This window comes from Lampetra planeri, chromosome 62, assembly GCF_965212315.1.
Source record: "Lampetra planeri chromosome 62, kcLamPlan1.2.h2, whole genome shotgun sequence".
NCBI lineage: Eukaryota > Metazoa > Chordata > Hyperoartia > Petromyzontiformes > Petromyzontidae > Lampetra > Lampetra planeri.
Genome location: NC_136168.1, coordinates 5141982 through 5163397, shown reverse-complemented (window position 1 = coordinate 5163397; position 21416 = coordinate 5141982). Strand labels below are relative to the sequence as shown.

General features: G+C 49.6%; 1 protein-coding gene across 1 annotated transcript in view; it reads right to left on the bottom strand.

The window, feature by feature from the left end:
• Positions 1–21416, bottom strand: part of LOC144736718 (sodium channel protein type 1 subunit alpha-like) — a 68570-nt gene that overhangs the window by 6029 nt on the left and 41125 nt on the right. The window contains exons 23-28 of the mRNA XM_078619343.1: positions 17851–17973; positions 5225–5503; positions 3444–3497; positions 2540–2677; positions 1484–1588; positions 478–748 (exon numbers count right to left, since the gene is read on the bottom strand). Of these exons, the coding sequence (XP_078475469.1) occupies positions 478–748; positions 1484–1588; positions 2540–2677; positions 3444–3497; positions 5225–5503; positions 17851–17973 (970 nt within the window). The remainder of the gene's footprint in view (positions 1–477; positions 749–1483; positions 1589–2539; positions 2678–3443; positions 3498–5224; positions 5504–17850; positions 17974–21416) is intronic.

The following is a 21416-nucleotide window of genomic DNA, read 5'->3' as shown; positions in this document are numbered from 1 at the left end:
GATTCGCCGGCCCGAGTGCCAACCACGTGCGGGAGCGCTCCGCGAGGCGAAACGTCTCGGAACTGGCGAGAGAGAGAGTGTGCATTCACCCCCACTGGCAGAGCGCTTGGGCCGCTCCGCCAAAATCGGTGAAGCCGTGCCATCTAATTTATTCAGACGATTAACATCCAGAAACGTACGTAGATACGTACATATGCTGAACTTCTTTCGCACCGTACGTAGCCAATCATGCTAATCGCTGGTGCGGGGAGGGGGGGGAAGGACCACAAACTAAACACAAAAAGCAGTCATGAAGAAATGCGTTTGTCAATCTAGAGGATTTGAAAGTGCGCAGCTCCAGTGGCTTCCTTATATCCGAACGAGAGAGAGAGGGCAAGAGGTCGTCCCCACCACGCACTCTGCCAGCGGCCCCACCACGCACTCTGCCAGCGGCGACGTTGGTCAATCACCACCGTCGCCGCCACCATCGCCACTCACCCAGGATGGAGAGGATGACCACGACAAAGTCAAATACGTTCCAGCCCACGGTGAAGTAGTAGTGGCGCAGCGCCAGCATCTTGCAGACGCACTCGCCAGTGAAGATGACGATGAAGACCATGTTGACCTTGTATAGCGTGTTCTCCATCTCATCGCTCTGGTCGTCCGTCTCCACCATCATGGTCACCATGTTGAGGCAGATGAGGATCATGATGGCAATGTCGAAGGCCTGTTTCATCACGAAGTCGAACACTATGCCCTGGAACTTGTTCTGTCGGCCGCAGACGGGAACAGGAGAGAGGGGGTGGGGGGTACGAGGCGGTTACCGGCCGATCGTCGCACAGCAGCGATCCACTCCCCTCCTCTGGGCTGCTCGGAGGGAGGTTCCTGGAGGCCCAGAGTATGATGCCACATGGAGCCCCCTCCGACCCCCCTCATTCATTCGCGACAAAAAATACAGACGGAGATGACTGGAAAATGCACCACGTGTGTTTCCCACTGTGCCATCTGTGTTCGAATCCTCCCTCCCTCTGCTCATTGTCGTGAGTGCCGTCCCCTCCATCATTGTTGGAGGGCGACTGCTTCCAACTTCAACTGCGAACCTCCTCCACAGAGGCTGATTTTGACATCGCTTGTACCAGTCTTCAGCAAGTCCACTCAGCTCTACATCCTCCTAGGAGGTACCACTTCAGTGCATCTCTTCTCCAGCCCATGCCATGCCCGTTTAGCCCCCTCCATCCGGCCAAATAGAAGCCACTTGGGCATGCGGTGGCTGGGCATGCGGGCTATGTCACCCAGCCACCGCAGCCTCGCCTGCTGGAGGAGCTCACCGACGGGACGTGTGCAGTTCTCCGAGCTCTTCACACTGTCACCGAGTCTGGTTTAACGCAGGATGGATCGTAAGCAGGTCGGCCATGACAGCAACACCTGCGCCGGCATGAAGCTCACGATCTCCATACACAAATGCCCATATGCACACAGCCCCGTGGGAGTCTGAGGAACCTACCATGGGCCTCGGGATCGGTTTTTGAGGCTTCTTGGAGCCCAGCTTTTTCATGGCATTGTAGTATTTCTTCTGCTCCTCCGTCATGAAGATATCCTGACCTCCAAAGTGCACAGCCCGGCAACAGGAACGTGGTTACAACCAAGCACTGCCCACGTGTACAAACAGCTCCCATTGAGGATAGAGATTGACAAAGTAATGATTTAGATTAATCAGGTTGCTGCAATGGCTTCAGCAACTCAACGAGCATTGCATTATATTTCAACCAAACCAATCCCATGCTGCAATTTAGCCAATAAGGGGACACCCCCAGTTGCAGCTGCCCCTGTGTGGCACAAGGTGCACGCAGGCAACGGGCCTGCACGTGGGCTTCAGTCGGTCACAATAGGGACAGTGTTGCTATGTGGCTTTTCCCAATAAAGTAATTTGTGAGTAAGTTATTAAATTTGGCGAATTCGGAACCATGGCAAACGTGTTCGGTTGGAAAGTCTACATGGCAGGGTTTTTTTTACTTTGTTTTTAATCTAGTAAGCCCCGTAGTTATATTAGTACGTGCAGGCGGACTACGTGCCGTCATAGTGTCACATGTGCAGACGCTATGACGTCACAACGACGTCGTGGTGTCACAGCGTCTGTACGTGTGACCGCTGATCTCTACATCTCACACCTCGTCATCTCAACACATTTGAAAGGGGGGCACACCCTCCCCACCCACAGCTCTTATCAATAACAAATGATTGTCGTCATCGTTATCATCATCGTCATTGTTGTCCACGTACAGCTCTTTTTGTCAATGTGTGGCTGGATGAAGGCCTCCGTGCATCATGTGGGGGGGAGGGATTATGTTAACATACTTCAACACGCTGGTCAGTGCGGGTTGGCAAAGGCGGAGAGCAGAGGAGTGCAGTGCAACACCAGATTTCACCGCGCTGTTTTTCTGCCGCCCCTACCGCGTATCCCCACAGCCTATAGCACCAATTACGCACGTCGGTCACCCCCATCCACGCACGAATACCGAGGGTCCATCCCGCTCAGCGACCCAAGGTTCTGGACACTTATCTTTTTCTTCTGCTGGTTGAAGTTGTCGATGATGACACCGATGAAAAGGTTGAGTGTGAAGAAGGAGCCGAAGATGATGAAGATGACGAAGTAGATGTACATGTAGATGTTGCCCTCGTAGGTAGGCTGCAACTCCACCTGCGGACAAACGGAACGTCAGCATCGACAGGCAAACGATGGAGCTCGACAGGATAGACAGAAAGAGACGGGCGGCCAATACGCCTCCTCGTTCACACACCAAGGATCAACGCGATCCAGCACCGCCCCCTGCACCGACGATTCACAGACAATGGATCACGTGATCCAGCACCGCCCTCTGCACCGACGATTCACAGACAATGGATCATGTGATCCAGCACCGCTCCCTGCACCGACGATTCACAGACAATGGATCACGCGATCCAGCACCACCCTCTTCACAGTGGATTCACAGACAATGTCACAGGCACCCAGCAAGCTTCCGCAGGGGCTACTGATTGGCTTGATGACCTGGATATCCACACAGATAATGCTGCTAAATTCACCTTGCCATACAAAAGAGAATTATAATAACTTCAACTTGTAACGCTCCGCCGCACAGAATTCACCTCACTCTCGGAGGGACAGTGACTCGAAGGTGCGAGGAGGAACCACGGACAAGCAGCAAGGCATCCACGGGGTGATCCGGCGGCCAACAATTAGCGAAGCCCTACAAGTCCTCTTAATGAGTGTGAATGAGATCATGATGACTATTGTGAAGATGATCCAATAATACATTTCATTTTTGTATCAAATAACAGTTAAATTGATGAAAGAGTTGTGAACTGGTGATACAACCAGTACGAAATGGATGAGCCATTTCGGCCAAAGTGCTAATGTCACATATGCATGCTTTTTCTTCCTTGTTGCAGCCGGCACCACTTACATCTCTCGAGTCGACCGCCGCGTACATTATGTCCATCCAGCCTTTGAAAGTGGCCTGAAGTGAAATGACACAAAGACAACAATCAGCCGAAAAACAAACAAAAATAGTCACGTGAACACAAACTTACAGAAACTAACAACAAATAGCGGCTGTCACCTGTTAGTCGCCACCAACGGCCATCATCTCTTATAGCAAATGACGTGGGCGCCAAGGTGGCGAGATGTTGACTACCTCGCCTGGTATACAGGAGGTCATGGGTTCGCTCCAGGCCCTAACGCCGGTATGTTTGGAGTTTGCATGTTCTCGCCGTGGTCGGGGGAATTTTCCTCCACATTTAGAAACATTCCACACGATGAGCCACCTCGTTGAGCTGTCATTTGTGGCCAGGTCGCTTCTGAAAAAAGCGCTAAAGCTCAGTGGGCCTCACCTGGTAATATAAAGATAGGTAACAGTAAGAGCGTATCCGTCTCAAGCCCTCATGCTTAACAGTCAATATCAGTCGGGTCAGCTTGTGGCAGGAAAGCTATGCTGCTGCCTGCTGTATGTATTTGATTATCTTTTGTTACCTTAATTCAACAGGGAAGTTCAACCGATGTAGGCCCCACCCCTTCCTGATCAGTCCCCGTCAAATCATCCTCCTCCAGCCCTGCGCCCGTCCCTTCTTCTGTAGGCCACGCCTCTTTCTGTTGACCCACCCTCTTCCCCCGGACAAGGGGTGGGGCTGATTTGGGTCGTGGTGTTGGTGTGTTGTAAAAGAGAGGGGAGTGGATGTGCAGCAGTAATTGTGGCGAGCGGTAGTGTCGTAGCAGTTAGTGCCCTGCGCCACAAACCCGGTAACCCGAGTTTTATTCCCGCTAAGTCTGAACCGGTCCTGGGCCTCCCCTAGGTCGACTCGGCCTCAATTGAGTAGTGTGACGTGTTGAAATATTGCCACTAGAGAGACAAAGGCGACCAGGTGTGATGCTGGCCACCCACCCACTCTGTACCGTGCTCGCCAACAGCACTAGCCCCAACAGTCTCTTCAGGCAAGACAGGGGATCTTTGTGGTGGGTGGGATCAGTAGGGGTGGGGCAGCTTCACGATGACGACGAAGATCCCTTTTGGGGCAGCAATAGAACAAGAACAGATGTCTCTGAAATTGATTTCTGATCCATGCGTCTGTCTCTCAGTCGCTCAGCATAATTCCACGCGTGCACACCTCTCCACACTTATACGCGCACTTTTGATCTTTTGTCCCGTTTTCTTGGTAAGCGTCTGCCATTTCTGGTCCGTGTGCATCACAGCACGGTGATGCGCACCAATTAGTCAAGTACTCAGACTTCACTCCACAACTGGGGGACATCTGTCAGAGGTAACGCAACCAGAATTATATGGCACGTTTGTCAATAGCACTGTGTGTGGCCTTAACAGAAAAAATTATATAATCAGTGAGGTTTTGGGCAATGGACCTTCATGTGCTGCGAAGAAGAGACCTGCTCAACAGGTTCCGTCCATGTGCGGCCAATCTCCATCTACACCTGGGGCCAAATGCGACCACGGCCCACTCTGTGGACGTGGTCAGCGACAGACTGTTGTGTCAGCTCACACTATGCACGAGTGGCCTCCCGCCTCCATTGATCGGACTCGACGGTGGCCTCAGGTGGCCTCGGGGGAGAACTCGGATGGGCTCAGGGCCTTCCCTCCACGCTGCTCATAAACGATCGAGTACCAACAAACCGCCAAAAGCGCGCCGCCAACCCCCCCACCCCTCACTCTGCAACTCTCCGCGTCCCCCAACTTACCACCTGCAGCAGCGCCAAGTACCCCATGCCCACGTTGTCGAAGTTGATCTTGACGTTGACCCAGCGCAAGTCGCCCGAGGAGTTGACGTTGATGCAGTCCGAGTGGTTGTTGACCTGCGACAGCAGCATCATCTCGCCGTCCGTCGTATTGACGCACTTCCAGTACTTGCCAGCGAACAGGTTGACGCCCATGATGCTGAAGATGAGCCAGAAGATGAGGCACACGAGCAGCACGTTCATGATGGAGGGGATGGCTCCCACCAGGGCGTTCACCACCACCTGGAGCACCGCCCCCGCCCACCGAGCCGAGCCGGTGGTGCCGGCGTTGTCAACGTAGGAGAGCGTGTTCGTGATGGCGGCAGCGTGGTGGTGGTGGTGACGGTGGCATGCGGTGGTGACGGGTGCAGTAGATGGTTGTTGGCATCAGTTGTTCCGTGGAATTCGCCCATCCGTCCGTCCGTCCGTGGGAAGGTCATCGGGGAAAAAGCAGAAGGCAAAGACTTTAGCAGGAGAGCGATGGCGTGTCGCACGATGCTGGGCGGCCCTAGCCAGCCTATCAGAGGAGCAGAGGGCGTGTTCACGGGACACCACATTGGGACACTTCTACACATAGACACAGTCTTGTTAATTATATACTAAACTACCATTATATATCATTATTATTATTGCGACATACAAAACTAAAATTACATAACACATTATCATTATATACAAAAAATATATATTAGGAATTATATACTGAAGTTGTATATTAAATTATTAATCATTATAAACTAAACTGTACATTCACCGATCCGCATTGACCAGCTAGGTGAAGTATGGTCAAACGACATCCCCATAACCGGTAACAGCCTGGGTGGGCCCTTCATCCAGCGGTGGCAATTATCGCTGTATGAAACCATAATGACGAACTCAATTATCGTCAGAAACAAGCTGCGATTAAGCCCCGAGCTCTGATTGTGCTGGTATCACAATGTGGGAAGCCAACAGTAATCAGTAGCTGTTAAGTACCGGCGACTCATCGGCTCCAATATTTTTTTATATTTATCGTTTCACCCAATTTAATACAGCGAATATGCTGGCCGCAGAGAACAAATAAATAACAAAACCCTCGCTACCATCAGCATCGTTAACCCTACCTTATGCTAGAATTTATTTTATTACTTTTTAATGTACACCGCTTTCAGATGTTACGATATGACAGACGCTTTGTTATTTATTATCACTATCATAAAACTAAACTGTTGGCCATATTGGGCAGTGACCTCTTTAAAAAAAAAAGATAATGGATTATCATTACTATTTGAAAGGATGTCTTATAAAAAATTTTTACGATTGGCTGTGTCCCAACCTGATACCAGATGAATTCCCCGGCAAGGATTTTGCCCCCAGAAAATGTTACAAAAAATAATTGGTGCCAAAATGCGAGTGGCGCAAACGTATCAATTTGCGCGCCACGAAAATGCACGTTTCAAACATTGAGCCAAATGGACTGTGGGCCACGAATTCACGATCACCTCTGTTGCATTACGGAAATAAATCCGTCAATGAATTGGAAATATAATTTGGTGGGCCATCTCTGTGCACATGGCACAATACACGGCACCACCATCGCCACTGCCACAATGGCGGCGGCGGCAGGCGCCGTGCCCCGAGGCAGCATTTTCGATTTACCATCGCTGAAACTTTGCAGAGAAGGCTGGTGGCAAATAATCTTGTCGGGGCTGAATACGGTCACGTGAACGAACGGGGCCCGCGACGCACGCCAACGGCGAGCCTGGCCAACGCAAACCGCCGCGGCGGAGGCCGGTGCACTTCAAATTGATGGCAGCCGTCCTAAAATGTCAAATTCGTCACAAGCTCGCCCTCGGAAAATACCGATCGTTTCCAAAAAATATATATATCTACAAACCTCAAGCATGCCCCTTGAGATCAGCTCGTGAGCTTTGTTGAAGTTTTTAGTTTGTTTGGCAGAACCAAAACGCCAAGCCAAACGGCACTAGCCGTCTAAAAACGGTACATCTCAAAGTGCCGTCTGCAAAGTGTCAGATTTTTTTACATCACATTTATCCACATTGCACACACGTAGTATATGTATACATACAGTATATATAGTCTGCTTCCTCTAAACCACACGCTGCGTAAATTGTACGTACGTATTCAAATTGCTTCAACGTCTACGAACAGCACTTGCTCCAACATTCTGTTATGGCTACATGGGGGATCTTTGTCTATATCAGACACGTGCACGTTGAAGCAGCATGCTGTGAGCTAACACGTGAGGGTTAGAGGAGAGGACTCGAAAGCATCTCTAGGAATCTACGTTTAAATATTAGTTATTCACCATCGTTCTTGGAGTAGAAGCTTCTTGAACAATTGCGCGGTGCGACTGAACGAGCACGGCTTTCTTTGTTTCTTATTAAAATATCCAACATCGTCGTTCTTAAACGATCGGAAGGGAGGCCAAACCGACCCGACTGGTGTTCTCGTCCGAAGCTTCTACCGCAGCAAGTATGGTGTGAGTATTTTACATATCTATATACCAACGACACACTGGGGAGAGGTCAGGCACGGGGGGCTCAGTCACCGTACACAGTTATAGATATATAAAATACGCAGTCGATGAGTAAGAGGGTGAACCTGGCAAGCCGTACGACGATGTGCGCTTCAAGCCACTCGCGACCGATCGGGCGTCGGTAACAAATGGGCGGGCGAATGCGTCCATTCAAAAGGGTGCGACGTCTTTACAGAGGCATTCGGGGTGGCTTTTTTTTTCATTGTAGATTTAAAGAAAAGGTGCGGGGCCGGGCGGCGTAGTTCAGTGGCCGGGCGTGCGACTAACTAAGAGCGCGTGGGGTTCCCGCGCTCGCGCTGCTGCCGTGCCCCTTCTACCAATGCTGTGTTTACGTTGGTACCGCGCGCCGTTTTTGGCACGAGGTCCGACGTTTCGCTCCCCTTGCCAAGAGCTTCTTACTGAGTTGAGCTGTGGGAGGCCAATTCCTTCACTTCCTCAAGAATATAAAAAACAAATTCCCAGATCGATTCAGTTGCTGAAGAAGCTCCCACCGGTAAGTGGAGCGAAACGACATTGTGTCAAGAGGGCGACGCACGGCACGATGCGGACGCTGCATCGGTGGGCTGCGCAACAGCGCGACCACGGACACCCACGCGCGGTTTCACCAAGACGCTCGCCCCACCACTGCACTGCCCAACCAGTTTTATTATCTCTTAAACTGCACTCGTCAAAGATTTTTAAAAAAAAGTTTACTAGGTGAAGGCCCACTGAGCGATGTAGCTCTTTTTCTGAAGCGACTTGGCTATCACAAATGATATCTCAAGGAAGTCACTTGTCACGTGGACATTTATAGCAGCCAAATACTCGAAAGGCATGTTGATTCTAAATGTGGAGGGATAAACCGGAGGAACCCGGGGAGAACACGCAAACTCCAAATGTACAGGTGTCAGGGTCAGGATCGAACCTACGACCTCCTGTATACCAGACGAGGTAGTTAACATCTCGCCACCATGGCGCCCTAAATTTGATCCGAATAGATTATCGTGAACGTCACATCCTTTGGAATTCTCATGACCTGACGCGAGTGCATATAGAATTTTAAGCCTTTGAACAGTGGGCGAATAATTAACAGAACTCCATTTCTGCGCCTCCACGTATAAAAATATATTTGAGGCTACCAGCCTATCGGCTTTTCTCACCACCAAAATTTACAAAACGGCATTTGTTTGGATCGGTTTCAATCTGTCTGGGTCTCATCAATCGGGCCCATTGAACAAATTCTGCCAGATTCAAGCAAATGAAGATATATTTGTATACAACGTAGGGACGACGCAGACCAGAGTTCGGCCTCATGTTTGCCCACGGCCGATATGAATTCACGGCGACAACACAAGTTTGCGTGTGCCTCACAATAACGACAAGCTGAATGGATCAAATGATGTCCGTTCTTCTCGAACATTCATCGCCGCCCAATTCGGTTTGCATCCCTTGTGAACAAATCCTCTGCCTCGGGAATGGACGAAGAAATCAGGAAAAAAAAACCAAGCGCGTGAAACCAACAGGTATAACAATAATTATACAATAATACAAATTAAAGATAAAGTGAAAAAAGGAACAAAAAAGTGTGTGTTTTTGCAAAGCGCATTTTGAGCACTTTTAGGGGTCGTTAGGGGCCATGCACAGAGTTCCATGGGAACCGTCCCAAAATCGTGGGCAGGCAGACCATACCAGTGTTGCCAGACAAGAGGGATCATTACCTCTATCTTAATGAGAAACCAAAAGGAACCCTCTAGATTTGTAAATATTACGCTACATGTTACACGACGCAATTACCCGGGTACAGTCCTCTATAGAGTCGTCCAGATTGCGAATGTCCAACCAGACTTTTTAAAACAAGTGAAGACTAACTTCTCAATGAACAAAGCTACACGACCAATCGCGACAAGTGATTTGTAGATGGGTAGGGAAACTACATGGACGCCCAGTCACAGACTAATAATCTGATTTAAAAAGGTCACACTAATAAAACACAAAGTGTTCGCCACAAATGAACCCCAATACCTTGCTGAACTCGTCAAAGAGCATAAACCATCATGCAAACTCCGGTCATCCTGGCAGCGGCTTTTGGCTAACCATCAAACAAAACGGTCAATGCATCAAAGTGTACCTAAGCCTGCGGCACAAGCGCTGCGGTGACATCACTGCCACTTAGTGTGCGAACGGTGGCTGTTATTGTTGCGTTTGTGTGTATCATAAACACAGTTTGACACTGCACGTGGCCTGAAAGTGCCCCTATCCTGCCACTTTGTGTGCATGTTGTGCCAAATCTCAACCGTGTTCGTCACCACAACACCGTACTAATGGCAAACGTGACAACCGTTTTTTGGGTTGCTAACTTAAATTTTGGTGGGTGGGAGTAATGTCGCAGTGGTTAGCACACTGATATCACATCGCAGCTGTGTTTTTTGAGTTGTCCAAATCGTCTTCGTAGGCCTTAACGACCAATATGATTGAGATTCATAATTAGTTTAGTTTTTGTAAGATCATGGTCCGGTGTACATTGTATGTATATTCAACTTTTGCACCGTATGTAGCCAACCGTGCTAATTGGAGGTGCGGGGGAAGGATAGCATACTAACACACAAGAAGCAGTTCTAGAGAAATTCGCTTTTTCAAACTAGATTAAAAAGTGTATAGCTCCAATTGGCTTCCTAACATCGCTTAGGAAGCCACTGGAGCATTCCAGACGGCCGCAGAAGCGCATTTGATGTCAATTGTTTAACTATCGCCCTCCACTACCCAGCGACAGAGAGCCAATATATTGTTATTTTTATTTTGACAGGTAAGGCCCACTGAGCTATGTAGCTCTTTTTCAGAAACGACCCAGCCACAAATGATAGCTTAACTAAGTTATAGCAGCCAAATACTCTGAAAGCACGTCAATTCTAAATATGGAGGGGACCCAGAGAAAAATCTACGCGACCACGGGGAGAACATGCAAACTCCAAATATATAGCAGGCATCAGAGTCAGGATCGAACCCACGACCTCCTGTATAAGAGGCGAGGTGGTTAGCATCTCACCAACGTGGCGCCCGACAATCAAGTTATCACATCGTGGGAAAATACGCGCCAATTTGTTTTGTTTATCAACAATACTGGGGGAGAGGTAGGAGGCAGAACGTTTAAAAGCCAAAGCAACATCTTTTGACAATTTTCATACAAAAGATAGAAACGTTTGTCAAAATCTTTACTCTTTGGCTCTTTCGGTAAAGTCACGTAGATATAAAATAAAATAAATCACGTTTCGGGTGCAACACAAGCGTCCATCATCAGGTGGGAAAGCATGGTCTGCTGCTGAGGCAGACTGTTTTTAAAGGTTTGAAATGGGTGTAGCTCAAGGGTCATAAAGAAGTGGCCGGGGCTGGTGATGTTAATGTGAGAGATTAGCATGTAACTGTAAGATAGGAGAGCGGCCTCCTCGACGAGGGCACGGAAGTGGCTATGTTAATGTGAGGGATTAGCATGATGTTAATGTGAGAAATTAGAGGGCACGGAAGTGGCTATGTCAAAATCTTGCTTACGTCTTTCAACATTCCTCCCCCACCTCCTGCTCCAATTTCCCGATAACCAGATCAATCGGCGCGTATGATTTTGCCCACGGTGTGACAACTTTAATTTGATTGCCTCTGCCGTTGTTGGTTGCTGGGGGCTGCAGTTCAACATTGATGTCTTGTCTACGTGACGATCTAACCCAAGATAAAAACAAAAACGAATTAGAAATCACACAGTAGTTTTTGTTGCAATTACAAAAATCAGTTGCAAAAGCCATTTCGATAATCCCCAGCTCAAGCCTTGAAAATAAGGCCCTTATCCTGGTTCTCTCGACTTCGCGCCTGGTTAAACAAAGTCAACCCTGAACTCAACTTATGGCCCGGAGCATCTTTAATCTGCCACCGGATTTGACAAAAATGCCTTCTCTCCAAGACTATAGCGAGCTTCAGCTCTGAAGACAAAACAAAAACTCGCTCTTTAAAAAACATTGCAGACTCCCCCCCCCCCCACCAATGATCCCCCACCCTGTGCACGCACACTTACTCGCTCAGTCACTCTCTCATTCGCTCGCCCTCTCACACATTCACTCGCTCTCACTTATGCAGTCATATGCTCGTCCTCTCACTCGCACAGACGTTCACTCTCATGCGCTCATTCGCTCACTCTCACTCATGTGCTCGCTCTCACTCATGCGCTCGCTCTCACTCATGCGCTCGCTCTCACTCATGCGCTCGCTCTCACTCATGCGCTCGCTCTCACTCATGCGCTCGCTCTCACTCATGCGCTCGCTCTCACTCATGCGCTCGCTCTCACTCATGCGCTCGCTCTCACTCATGCGCTCGCTCTCACTCATGCGCTCATTCGTTCGCTCTCGTGCGCTCATTCGCTCATTCATGCGCTCGCTATCTCGCTCTCACTCATGTGCTCATTCGCTCGTCCTCTCATTCGCTCGCTTTCACTCACGCGCTCATTCGCTCGCTCTCTCACAACCTTTTCTTTTGTGACCAGGACAGTGATATTTTGAAATGTACCTATTTTCCAGAACATTCCAGATAGATTCAGTGCTGAGTAAACTTGGAGTAACTTCTAGAACATTCTAGAAGTTTCCAGTAATATAAATAGGAGTATAAATACAGTGGCCTTAAGCCCACCAGTTCAGTTTAGTTCCAGTTGCCTAAGTGGATACATATCTGTATTTTTCTGAGATGGTATCAAGAGGCTGCAAGCATCCGGCAGACGCATTTTGCTATATCTGCGGCCAATTTATCAAGACAAGAAGCATCTGCTAAGATGTGTGAGGCCTACAAGGCATATTTCGGCATGTCTGTAGGGGATCAAGACAAACCCTGGGCACCTCATTTCACCTGCGAGCAATGCAAACAAAAACTCCGGAAGGTAAGATGGACAATTGTTGCTCAGAATTTTACGTTATAAAATTAGTTAAAAGTAAACGTTTATAATTTTAAAATGATTTACAATTTTCAATGTTATTGAAAAAATATATCATACATGAAAAATGTTGCGATAATCTCTTACAACATTAGTCATGGGTGAAATAAATGTATTTTTGTAGGATGGTACAGAGGAGAAAAGAGAGCCATGAAGTTCGCTATCCCAAGAATTTGGCGGGAACCCACTGACCACTCAAGCAACTGCTACTTCTGCATGGTGGACTCTTCCAAACGTCGGACTGGCAAGAATGCACCTGCTATCACGTATCCGGACCTTCCTTCATCCATGACCCCGGTGCCACACTGCCATGAGCTCCCCGTACCCACTCCTCCGGAGAGAGAGCAGCCGTCTTTAGAAGAGAGCAGCAAGTCAGAGAGCGAGGAAGACGTTGTAGATCCAGATGACAATTTCAGACGTGGAGCTGAGAGAAACCCATACTAAAACCAAAAAGACCTCAACGACTTGATCAGAGATCTTGGTCTCACCAAGTCCAATGCCGAGCTTTTGACGTCTAGGCTCAAGCAGTGGAACTTGCTAGATGAAAGTGTGCAAGTCGCAGATTCGAGGAAGCATCACCAAACTTTTTGCAGCTTCTTCACCCGTCAAGATGGGCTCTGCTTCTGCCACAATGTGACCAGTCTGTTCGAGGCAATCGGAATCGCCTGTAACCAGAATGAGTGGAGCCTCAAAGCCGTGCTGCTCCATAATGGTAACAAGTACCCGTCTTTTCCCCTGGCTTACTCGGTGCACCTCAAAGAGGATTACAACAGCATCAAGACCTTGCCGGACGCCTTAAAGTATGAGTACGGCTGGGAGGTCATCGGAGACTTCAAAATGGTGGCATTCCTGATGGGTCTCCAAGGCGGTTTTACCAAGTTTCCCTGATATCTTTGCCTTTGGGACAGCAGGGACACCAAGGCGCACTACCACAGGGCGGGACTGGCCACAGTAGACCGAGTTCTCTGTAGGGAGGAACAACGTCAAATGGGAGCCACTGGTGGACCCCCGGAAGGTGCTGATGCCACCACTGCACATCAAATTGGGCCTCATGAAACAATTTGTCAGAGCTGTAGATAAGGAGTCTGCAACCTTCAAGTACTCTCTGGTTTTTTCGGTAAAGTCACGTAGTTAGTTTATTTCTAACCACGTGACTTTACCTAAAGAACCAAAGACTATGGATTCCTGCAGTCACAAAAGCTTCAAATCAAGCCTTCAAGTACCTTCAAGACTTCTTCCCTAAGCTGTCTGAGGCAAAGGTCAAAGCCGGTGTCTTCGTCGGACCACAGATAAAGAAGATCCTGGAGTGCGATGAATTCCCCAAGAAGCTCACTAGCAAGGAGAAAGCTGCTTGGGACAGCTTTGTCGCAGTGGTTCGTGGCTTGCTGGGAAATCACAAGGTCGAAAACTATGTGGAGCTGGTTGAGACTCTGGTGAAGAACTAGGGCACAATGGGCTGAAGGATGTCCCTCAAAGTCCATATCTTTGATGCTCATTTTGATCAATTAAAGGAGAACATGGGAGCGTACTCAGAGGAGCAAGGCAAGCACTTCCACCAGGATATACTGGACTTTGAACGCCGCTACCAAGGACTGTATAACGAGAACATGATGGGAAACTACATTTGGGGGCTAATTCGTGAAAGTGATGTATAGTATAAATCTCGAAAAAAGACTCACTTCTAAATCTTTTGTAGTAATTTTTGTATTACTTTAGTATAAATACATGTTAATTTTCATTCATATGTTGTTGTTTTCTGACTATGTGAACGAAAAGACACAAATTCGCTCGTTTTCTCATGGAAAATAGGTACATTTCAAAATATCAAAAATATCACTGTCCTGATCACAAGAGCAAAGTTTGTGGGGAATAATAACCATTTTCTATACTTTTTAGGCATAAGCAATTTGGAAATAACACTTACTACCCAGGAACAAAAATTGTGTCACATAGTGTTATTTAACAAGCGTGACATCACCATCTACTTTTATTCGACGCACACGGAAACTGGCATCGCTAAATATTCGCCACTTCTAGCGGTCAAAGTTTTATATGACAAGAAATTCCCCATCGTGACGAAAGAATCTAGCGCAGGCCGGAAAACGGTGAGTGTCAAACGACGGCCACAGACAAGCGTACAAACAAGCACTCCGCATTTGCGCGTTTTGAAAAAAAAAGTTCCTGCAGAACTACGTTGTGGCCCTCTTCTCTTTTAGTGGAACCGGATTCTTCCCTGGCCCATGGACTACCTGCCTAGCACGCTTGCCCACACGCACACACACTCACACGCTCGCACGTACGCTCACACGTACATACACGCCGTCACAAGTGAACAAAGCTAGTCTCAGAACTTGATGGATTCCTCGATGAGTTGGAGCATTGGTCACAAAGGAAGTGCAAATACCAACAAAAAACTCAACACATTCCATGTTAATAACACAGTGTGTGGCCTTAAAAGGTCTACGATGTTTGGGTCTCGAAAGGTGTTAATTTTGGACTGTATGTGCAGTAAAATTGCATTGATTCGGAGATTTGTTATGAGCAATGCCAGGTGGCAGCGGTGACGGTGGTGGGGATGGTGGTGGTGGCGGTGACAGTGGTTGTGGTGGTTCTGGTAGTGGTGGTTGGTGGTGGTACGGCGGTGGTGGCGGTGATGGTAATGGTGATAGCGGTGGTAATGGCACGGCGGTGGTGGTGGCAGCGGCGTTGGTGGTGGTGGCGTTGGTGGTGGTGGCAGTGACAGTGGTGGCGGCGGCAGTAGAGATGGCGACGGTGGCTCCGTGGGCTGCAAGTGAAACCGAGCGGTTGCATTGTTTGCATTGCCGACCCAAAATCAACCCGCGAATCAGAGAAGACACGAGAGGCAAGCAACGCCCGTCGTCACAGCCACGTCCAACGGACATTCGCGGAGCCCCAACGTAGCAGTTGTGGTGTAGACCATGCCGTACATGCCTTTAACCTGGACACAACCACGCTGCTGTGCCCAACGAATGAACTCCGTGCCTTACTTTCAAATGTCATGACTTAATCGGAGCCATTTTCCTTCCCTCAACTTTTCCCTGAAATTCCCCTTTCGCAAATCCCCTTCCTCTATTTCTCTGGCCGTTTAATAAATTAATCCGATATTACAATATCAAAATGAGTGCTAAGTACTGCTACTTATGGCTGTTATAGCGGTCCTTCTGCAAGCTTCCTTTCAATCACATTCTGCTCGAGGGTTTTGTTTTACTAATCTAAGGAGAGAATTGTTCCCTATTGTCCGTCGTGTACCAATATGGTATTTGTTTAAAAAGCGGAAAGAAAAAAAGCTGCAAACACTTCCTCTACCAGAACGTTGGGCATTCTACACTGCTCAGCCCCCCACAATCAAACACCGTATTGCAAATCAGCAAAACACAAAAAGACAAAAACAACAAAATACAAATTATGAAAACCTAACCGCTAACGAGTGTTCGCTCATGGAGGGAAGCACCCAAGGTCATTTGCAAGACAACATACGAAGCCCAACCACTGTACTGGAATTCTACAAAACAACGTTAACCCCCAACCACAATGGCCCCTCTCACTGTTGTACAATAACAGTGCGCCTCTCAAATCTATGGGGTGCTTGGGGTGGGGGGGCAGGGTGGGAGGACAAGGGGGTGGGGGTTGGGAGTGGGGAAAAATAAAATGTAAAATCATTTTCACCCACGACCTGTCTCCTGTCTGAGCAGGGCGCGTGAAATGATCGCAAGCAGCCTTGGAATGGAGGAAGAAGGTTTGGGACTCCGGGGGTGGGGGAGGGCAGGGCAGAGTCGCAACAAGCCTTGGGAAACATTCAGAGATTCTCGCCATCGAGAAAAGCATCTCCCAAAAGCAGGTAAGGTGGGGGGGGGTTCGTGATTTAGAAGGGGTTTGGCAGGTCCGGGTTGTTTCACAGAATCACGCGCCCACACCGGGGTGGTTGGTGCCAGGAGCCAGCCACCAGTTGGTCCAGTCCTCGCCTTCCTTGCCTCGTCAGGGGGGGTTACCGATCATTTAAATTAAACTAACTAAGCTATTTATTTTACCAGGTTAGGCCCGTTGAGCTATGTAGCTCTTTTTCAGAAGTAACCTGGCCACAAATGATAGCTCAATGAAGTGGCTTACCACGTGGAAATTTATAGCAGCCAAATACTCTAAACGCATGTTGATTCTAAATGTGGAGGGAAAAACCAGAGAGAGCCATGCAGACTCCAAATATACAGCAGGCGTCAAGGTCGAGATCGACCTCCTGTATACTTCGCGAGGTAGTTAACATCTAGCCACCGCGGTGCCGGTGGATGCGGTCGATCAGCGCCTATCGCCGCCGAGCGAGACGACTCAGAACGCCAAACACCGTGCGGGTTATCGCACGGCGTTTGGGCCAACATCCAGGGGGACGAGGGGTTGGTCACCACCTCCGAGGTAGGAGGACCGTGGAGCCATCTCACGGGAGGAGGAATATCTTACGACGCCAGGAGAGGGGGGAGAACTACTTGCAAGCGAGGTTGTCTCCAGCGAGGGCGTGTGGTTATGCTTATTACACAATTGACAAAAACGGGGGAGGGGGGGGTACTTATTCAATTGATGGGACTATCCCAGGAACAGCCACTGCCAGCAGGGAGGCAGGTGGCGGTTGCCTGCTGCTGGAGGACTTGACGCTCGCGTTTCGGAGAGGAGTCCCGTGGAAGCTGCGAGTCTGTGAAACCGCCCGCCCAACCCCCTTCCCCCCCCCCATCTTCCCATTTCTCCCCCCCTCGTTCGACGAACGACGGGAGTCAAGCGGTGCTGGACAGGGGGGGGTGCGGTACGCGAGCTCGCGTGGGAGCAGGGGGAGCGGGGGGGAGAAGGGGCGGGGGGCCAGGAGAAATCGTGTGCTTACAGAGACCGCATTCGGTCGAGCCGACAGCCCTGCTCATGGATGGATCACCATTCCCGCATGCGACGCTGAAAAGTGGCGAGCGGGGGAGGGGGGGATGTTTTTGTATTTTTTTGCGATTCTTTTTTACTTTAAATGTTTTTTTGTTCGCTCGCTTTTGTCGTTAAATTCAAATCAGGTTTTTGTTGTTGTCGTATCATGCAGGATGACGTGTCACGGTTCGCTCTTACCCTCATCCCTTCAAACCGCGACAAGGCCCTTAGAGGTCTCAGTGCTCTCAGAGTCCTAAGGGACTTAATAGCCCCTAGCTCCGAGTAGCCCAGTGCATTAGCTGTAAGACTGACTAAAGACACCTACACAGAGAACAAAACAGCAACAGTCCAGCGCGTTAGCATTATCGGAAGAATTCCTTCTGCCCAACACCCACAGCCTTGAGCACAAAATGGCGCGCCAGAATTAAGGCCTTGTGCTATTTCGCTTAAGGCCCTGTGAATAGGAGGCCGCACCATTCCGGGGCAACCTGGAAAGCAAGGAAGGTAGGAAGAAAGGAAGTACACAGGGTAACCGGTCGTCGTCGTCGTTTTTAAACAAAAAGAGGCCAAGAGACAGAGAGGATGGCGGCACACGACGCACACAAACGGACACAGCTTGAGTCGGAGTCGGTGGGCAGGGATAAGAGAGGAAGCACCACGACAAACATCTAGCTACGACTGTGCTTTTTAAGGAGGTGAAAAGTCCTTACCCTGTCGAGTTTTGCCTGAGAGGGGAGCGGAGGTCAGCCAGGGGCCATAAGGCCCAGAAAATTAACCCACACAAATTAAACGTACCTACGAAACAGAATAACAAACGATAGGTCGAACACCTGTTGTTACGCCGTTATCGATTGTGAACGGCACGCAGCGTTACATTGACATCGCAACGCCGCCCGCGCAGCGCACCAGGGCCTCCTCTCCCGCTCCCGCTCTCTCTCGCTCTCGGCGCGTCCCTGCAAAGAAAGCGGCGGTGTTAATCAATGACATCGCACAGCATTCTCATCCACGCACGGCTCGTGAACGAGGGGGATCAAGCGGCGGCGATGGCAGCGTCAGCCGCTGCAGGGCTGCGCGCTCCGCGAACTCGATGGCGCTGATGCCGTCCACACGCGCACTTACACATCGGCCATGTGATCTTTTATAAAATGAAACGATTGCGTTCGGTCACGTGACTAAAATCGATCGATTGCGTTCGGTCACGTGACCCAAATTAATCGATCATATGGGTCATGTCACCAAAATTCATCAATCGCGTTTGGTCATGTGACCAAAATTAATCGATCGCATTCGTCACGACCTAATTAAAATTAATATTGAGGCAAACGACGGTGCCTTTTCAATTTCCTTCAGAATCTACAAGAAGCAAACCAAACTGGTTCCCCACTGGGCTGCGAGGTGGCCAGCAGATGGCAGTAAATTAAGTGGGTTTCAACCAAACCAGAATTCTCTGCATCATCAGGTGATCGATGATGCATCGATTTGCCTATTCAAATTGATTATTAATTTTGAACCGTGTATGTGTAATAATGCTTTTAGATTCATGTCCGGCAAAACAACCCCCTACCTCCTCGTTGGTGCCGGACGGCAACGCTGTGGTGAGCAGTGCCGTGGGGCGAGGGACAATTTAAATTGGCCATTTCCCTCATGGCGTTTGTAGCCACCACAGTGGCCAAATGGGGGCTGGTAACCCCTCCACCTTCAAGTAACTTACCACGATACCACGGAATAAAAATCTAATTAAGCTTGTGCCGGAGGCCTCGGGGGGACAGGCGTCCATGACGTCTCCTGGCCAAACCCCATTTGGCGGAGCCAGGAGATTGAATCCTTACCCTCGGGGTTCCTCCAGAAACAGCAAAAAAACCACTGCGGGTGACCACGTGGAATGTTCGAACGCTCACTGCAGAGGAGGCTGCCACTGCTTTGTCGGGAGCTGGACCGATACCTTCTGGATCTCTGGTATTCAGGAGATCCGGTGGACCGGCTCTGGCTCCTGCCACCATGAGGGGTGGACAGTTCTCTACTCGGGTCAGGAGACTGCCAAACAACAGGGTGTGGCTCTTCTTCTGAACAAAAGAATGAAGGGGGCGTTGGAGCGTGGCGGTGAGGTGTGGGAAGTTGTAAGCCCCAGGCTACTTTGGGCTCACCTTCCCATCAACCAGAGGCGAGGAGTGGTGGTCGTGGTTACTTATGCCCCCACCGACGATGAACATCCGTGGAGGGATACAGGCAAAGCTGATGAGTCAGATGCCTTCTATGATCTCCTTTCCTAGGTGCTAGCTAAAGTGGCTCCTCGGGATAGAGTCATCCTGTTTGGTGACTTTAATTCCCGAGTTGGTCATGATGCTGACACCTGGTCTGGAGTGATTGGAAGGCATGGGCCAGATCAGCTCAATCACAACGGTAGGAGGCTGCTAGATTTTTGTGCAGCCCATGGGCTTGTAATTACCAACACGCTGTTCTGGCATCGGCGCATCCCCACAACATCATAGATGCATGCCGGGTCTAATCAAGCACATCTGCTGGACTACATAGTGACGGAACAGTGGATGCGGGCCTATGTCCTTGACACCAGGACCTACGTGGAGCTGATCTACCCACTGAACCATCGACTTGTCATCTGTAAGATGCACCTGCCATTCTTCCACTCCGGTGGTGGGTGTACACCCAGGTCCCCATTCAAACCCAGAGTGGCCTGGTCTCAGCTAGCTGATGAAAGTTGCAAGCGAGAATTTCATCATCGCTTGCGGCTGGGGTTGGCATCGTCCTCCACTCCTCCTGATGTTGAGGGAAAATGGGCGAGGTTTAGGACTGTGGCTCATGCAGCTGCAATGGCTGCGTTGGGTACATAGTCCAGGCCTCCCCAGAGACCCTGGCTGACAGAGGAGGTGTTCAGGCTGGCTGAGAAAAAGTCACATGGCCCACTCTCATCGTCTACAGCATCCCACGTCAGCAAATGAGGAGGCTTACCACAGCCTTCGCTCAGATGTTCGGAGAGCCGTGAGGCACTGCAAGGATGGGTGGTGGTCGCGGGATGCTGAGGAGATGGAATCTGCCTCAGTGGCCCGTGATCACAAATCGCTCTTTCATTCCATTAAAAAGTAACTGACAGCACCACACCTATTATCATCATTAGGGAAAGAACGGTGATCCAAACTCCGACCCCCAGGAACTGGTTTGCAGATTTGCTGAGGATTTCTGTGAGGTCCTGGGGGAGGGGAAATCCCTCAGCCTGGAAAACATCATGGGGCAAAGTGGGGATGACCCTGCTGAGGCTGCGTTGCCTCAAATATTAGAGGAAGAAGTCACCCCTTGTGAGTGGCTGGCTGAGGTGCCATCTGTTGAGGAAGTACTGAAGACAGTCCAGAGACTGAGACCAGGAAAGGCACCTGGCAGAGGTGATCTCCCAAGCAAAATGCTGAGGGTGGGTGGCATTTGTGCACAGACTGCCCTACATGACATCATAACAACAGTTTGGACCACTGGACGGGTTCCGCAGGATTGGAAAGATGCCCTGCTGGTCCCCCTCTTTAAGAAGGGGGACCGCACAGACTGTAACAACTACAGGGGCATCTCACGCCTCAGTTTGCTGGGAAAGGTCCTGGCAAGGATTATTCAACATCGCCTTGCCAGATATTCTGAGGAGAGGCTTGCAGAGCCCCAATGTGGTTTCAGGAAAGGGCGGTCCTGCACAGATGCCATATTTTCTGTCCATCTGCTCCAGCAGAGGTGTCGGGAATTCCAACAAGACCTGCATCTCTGCTTTA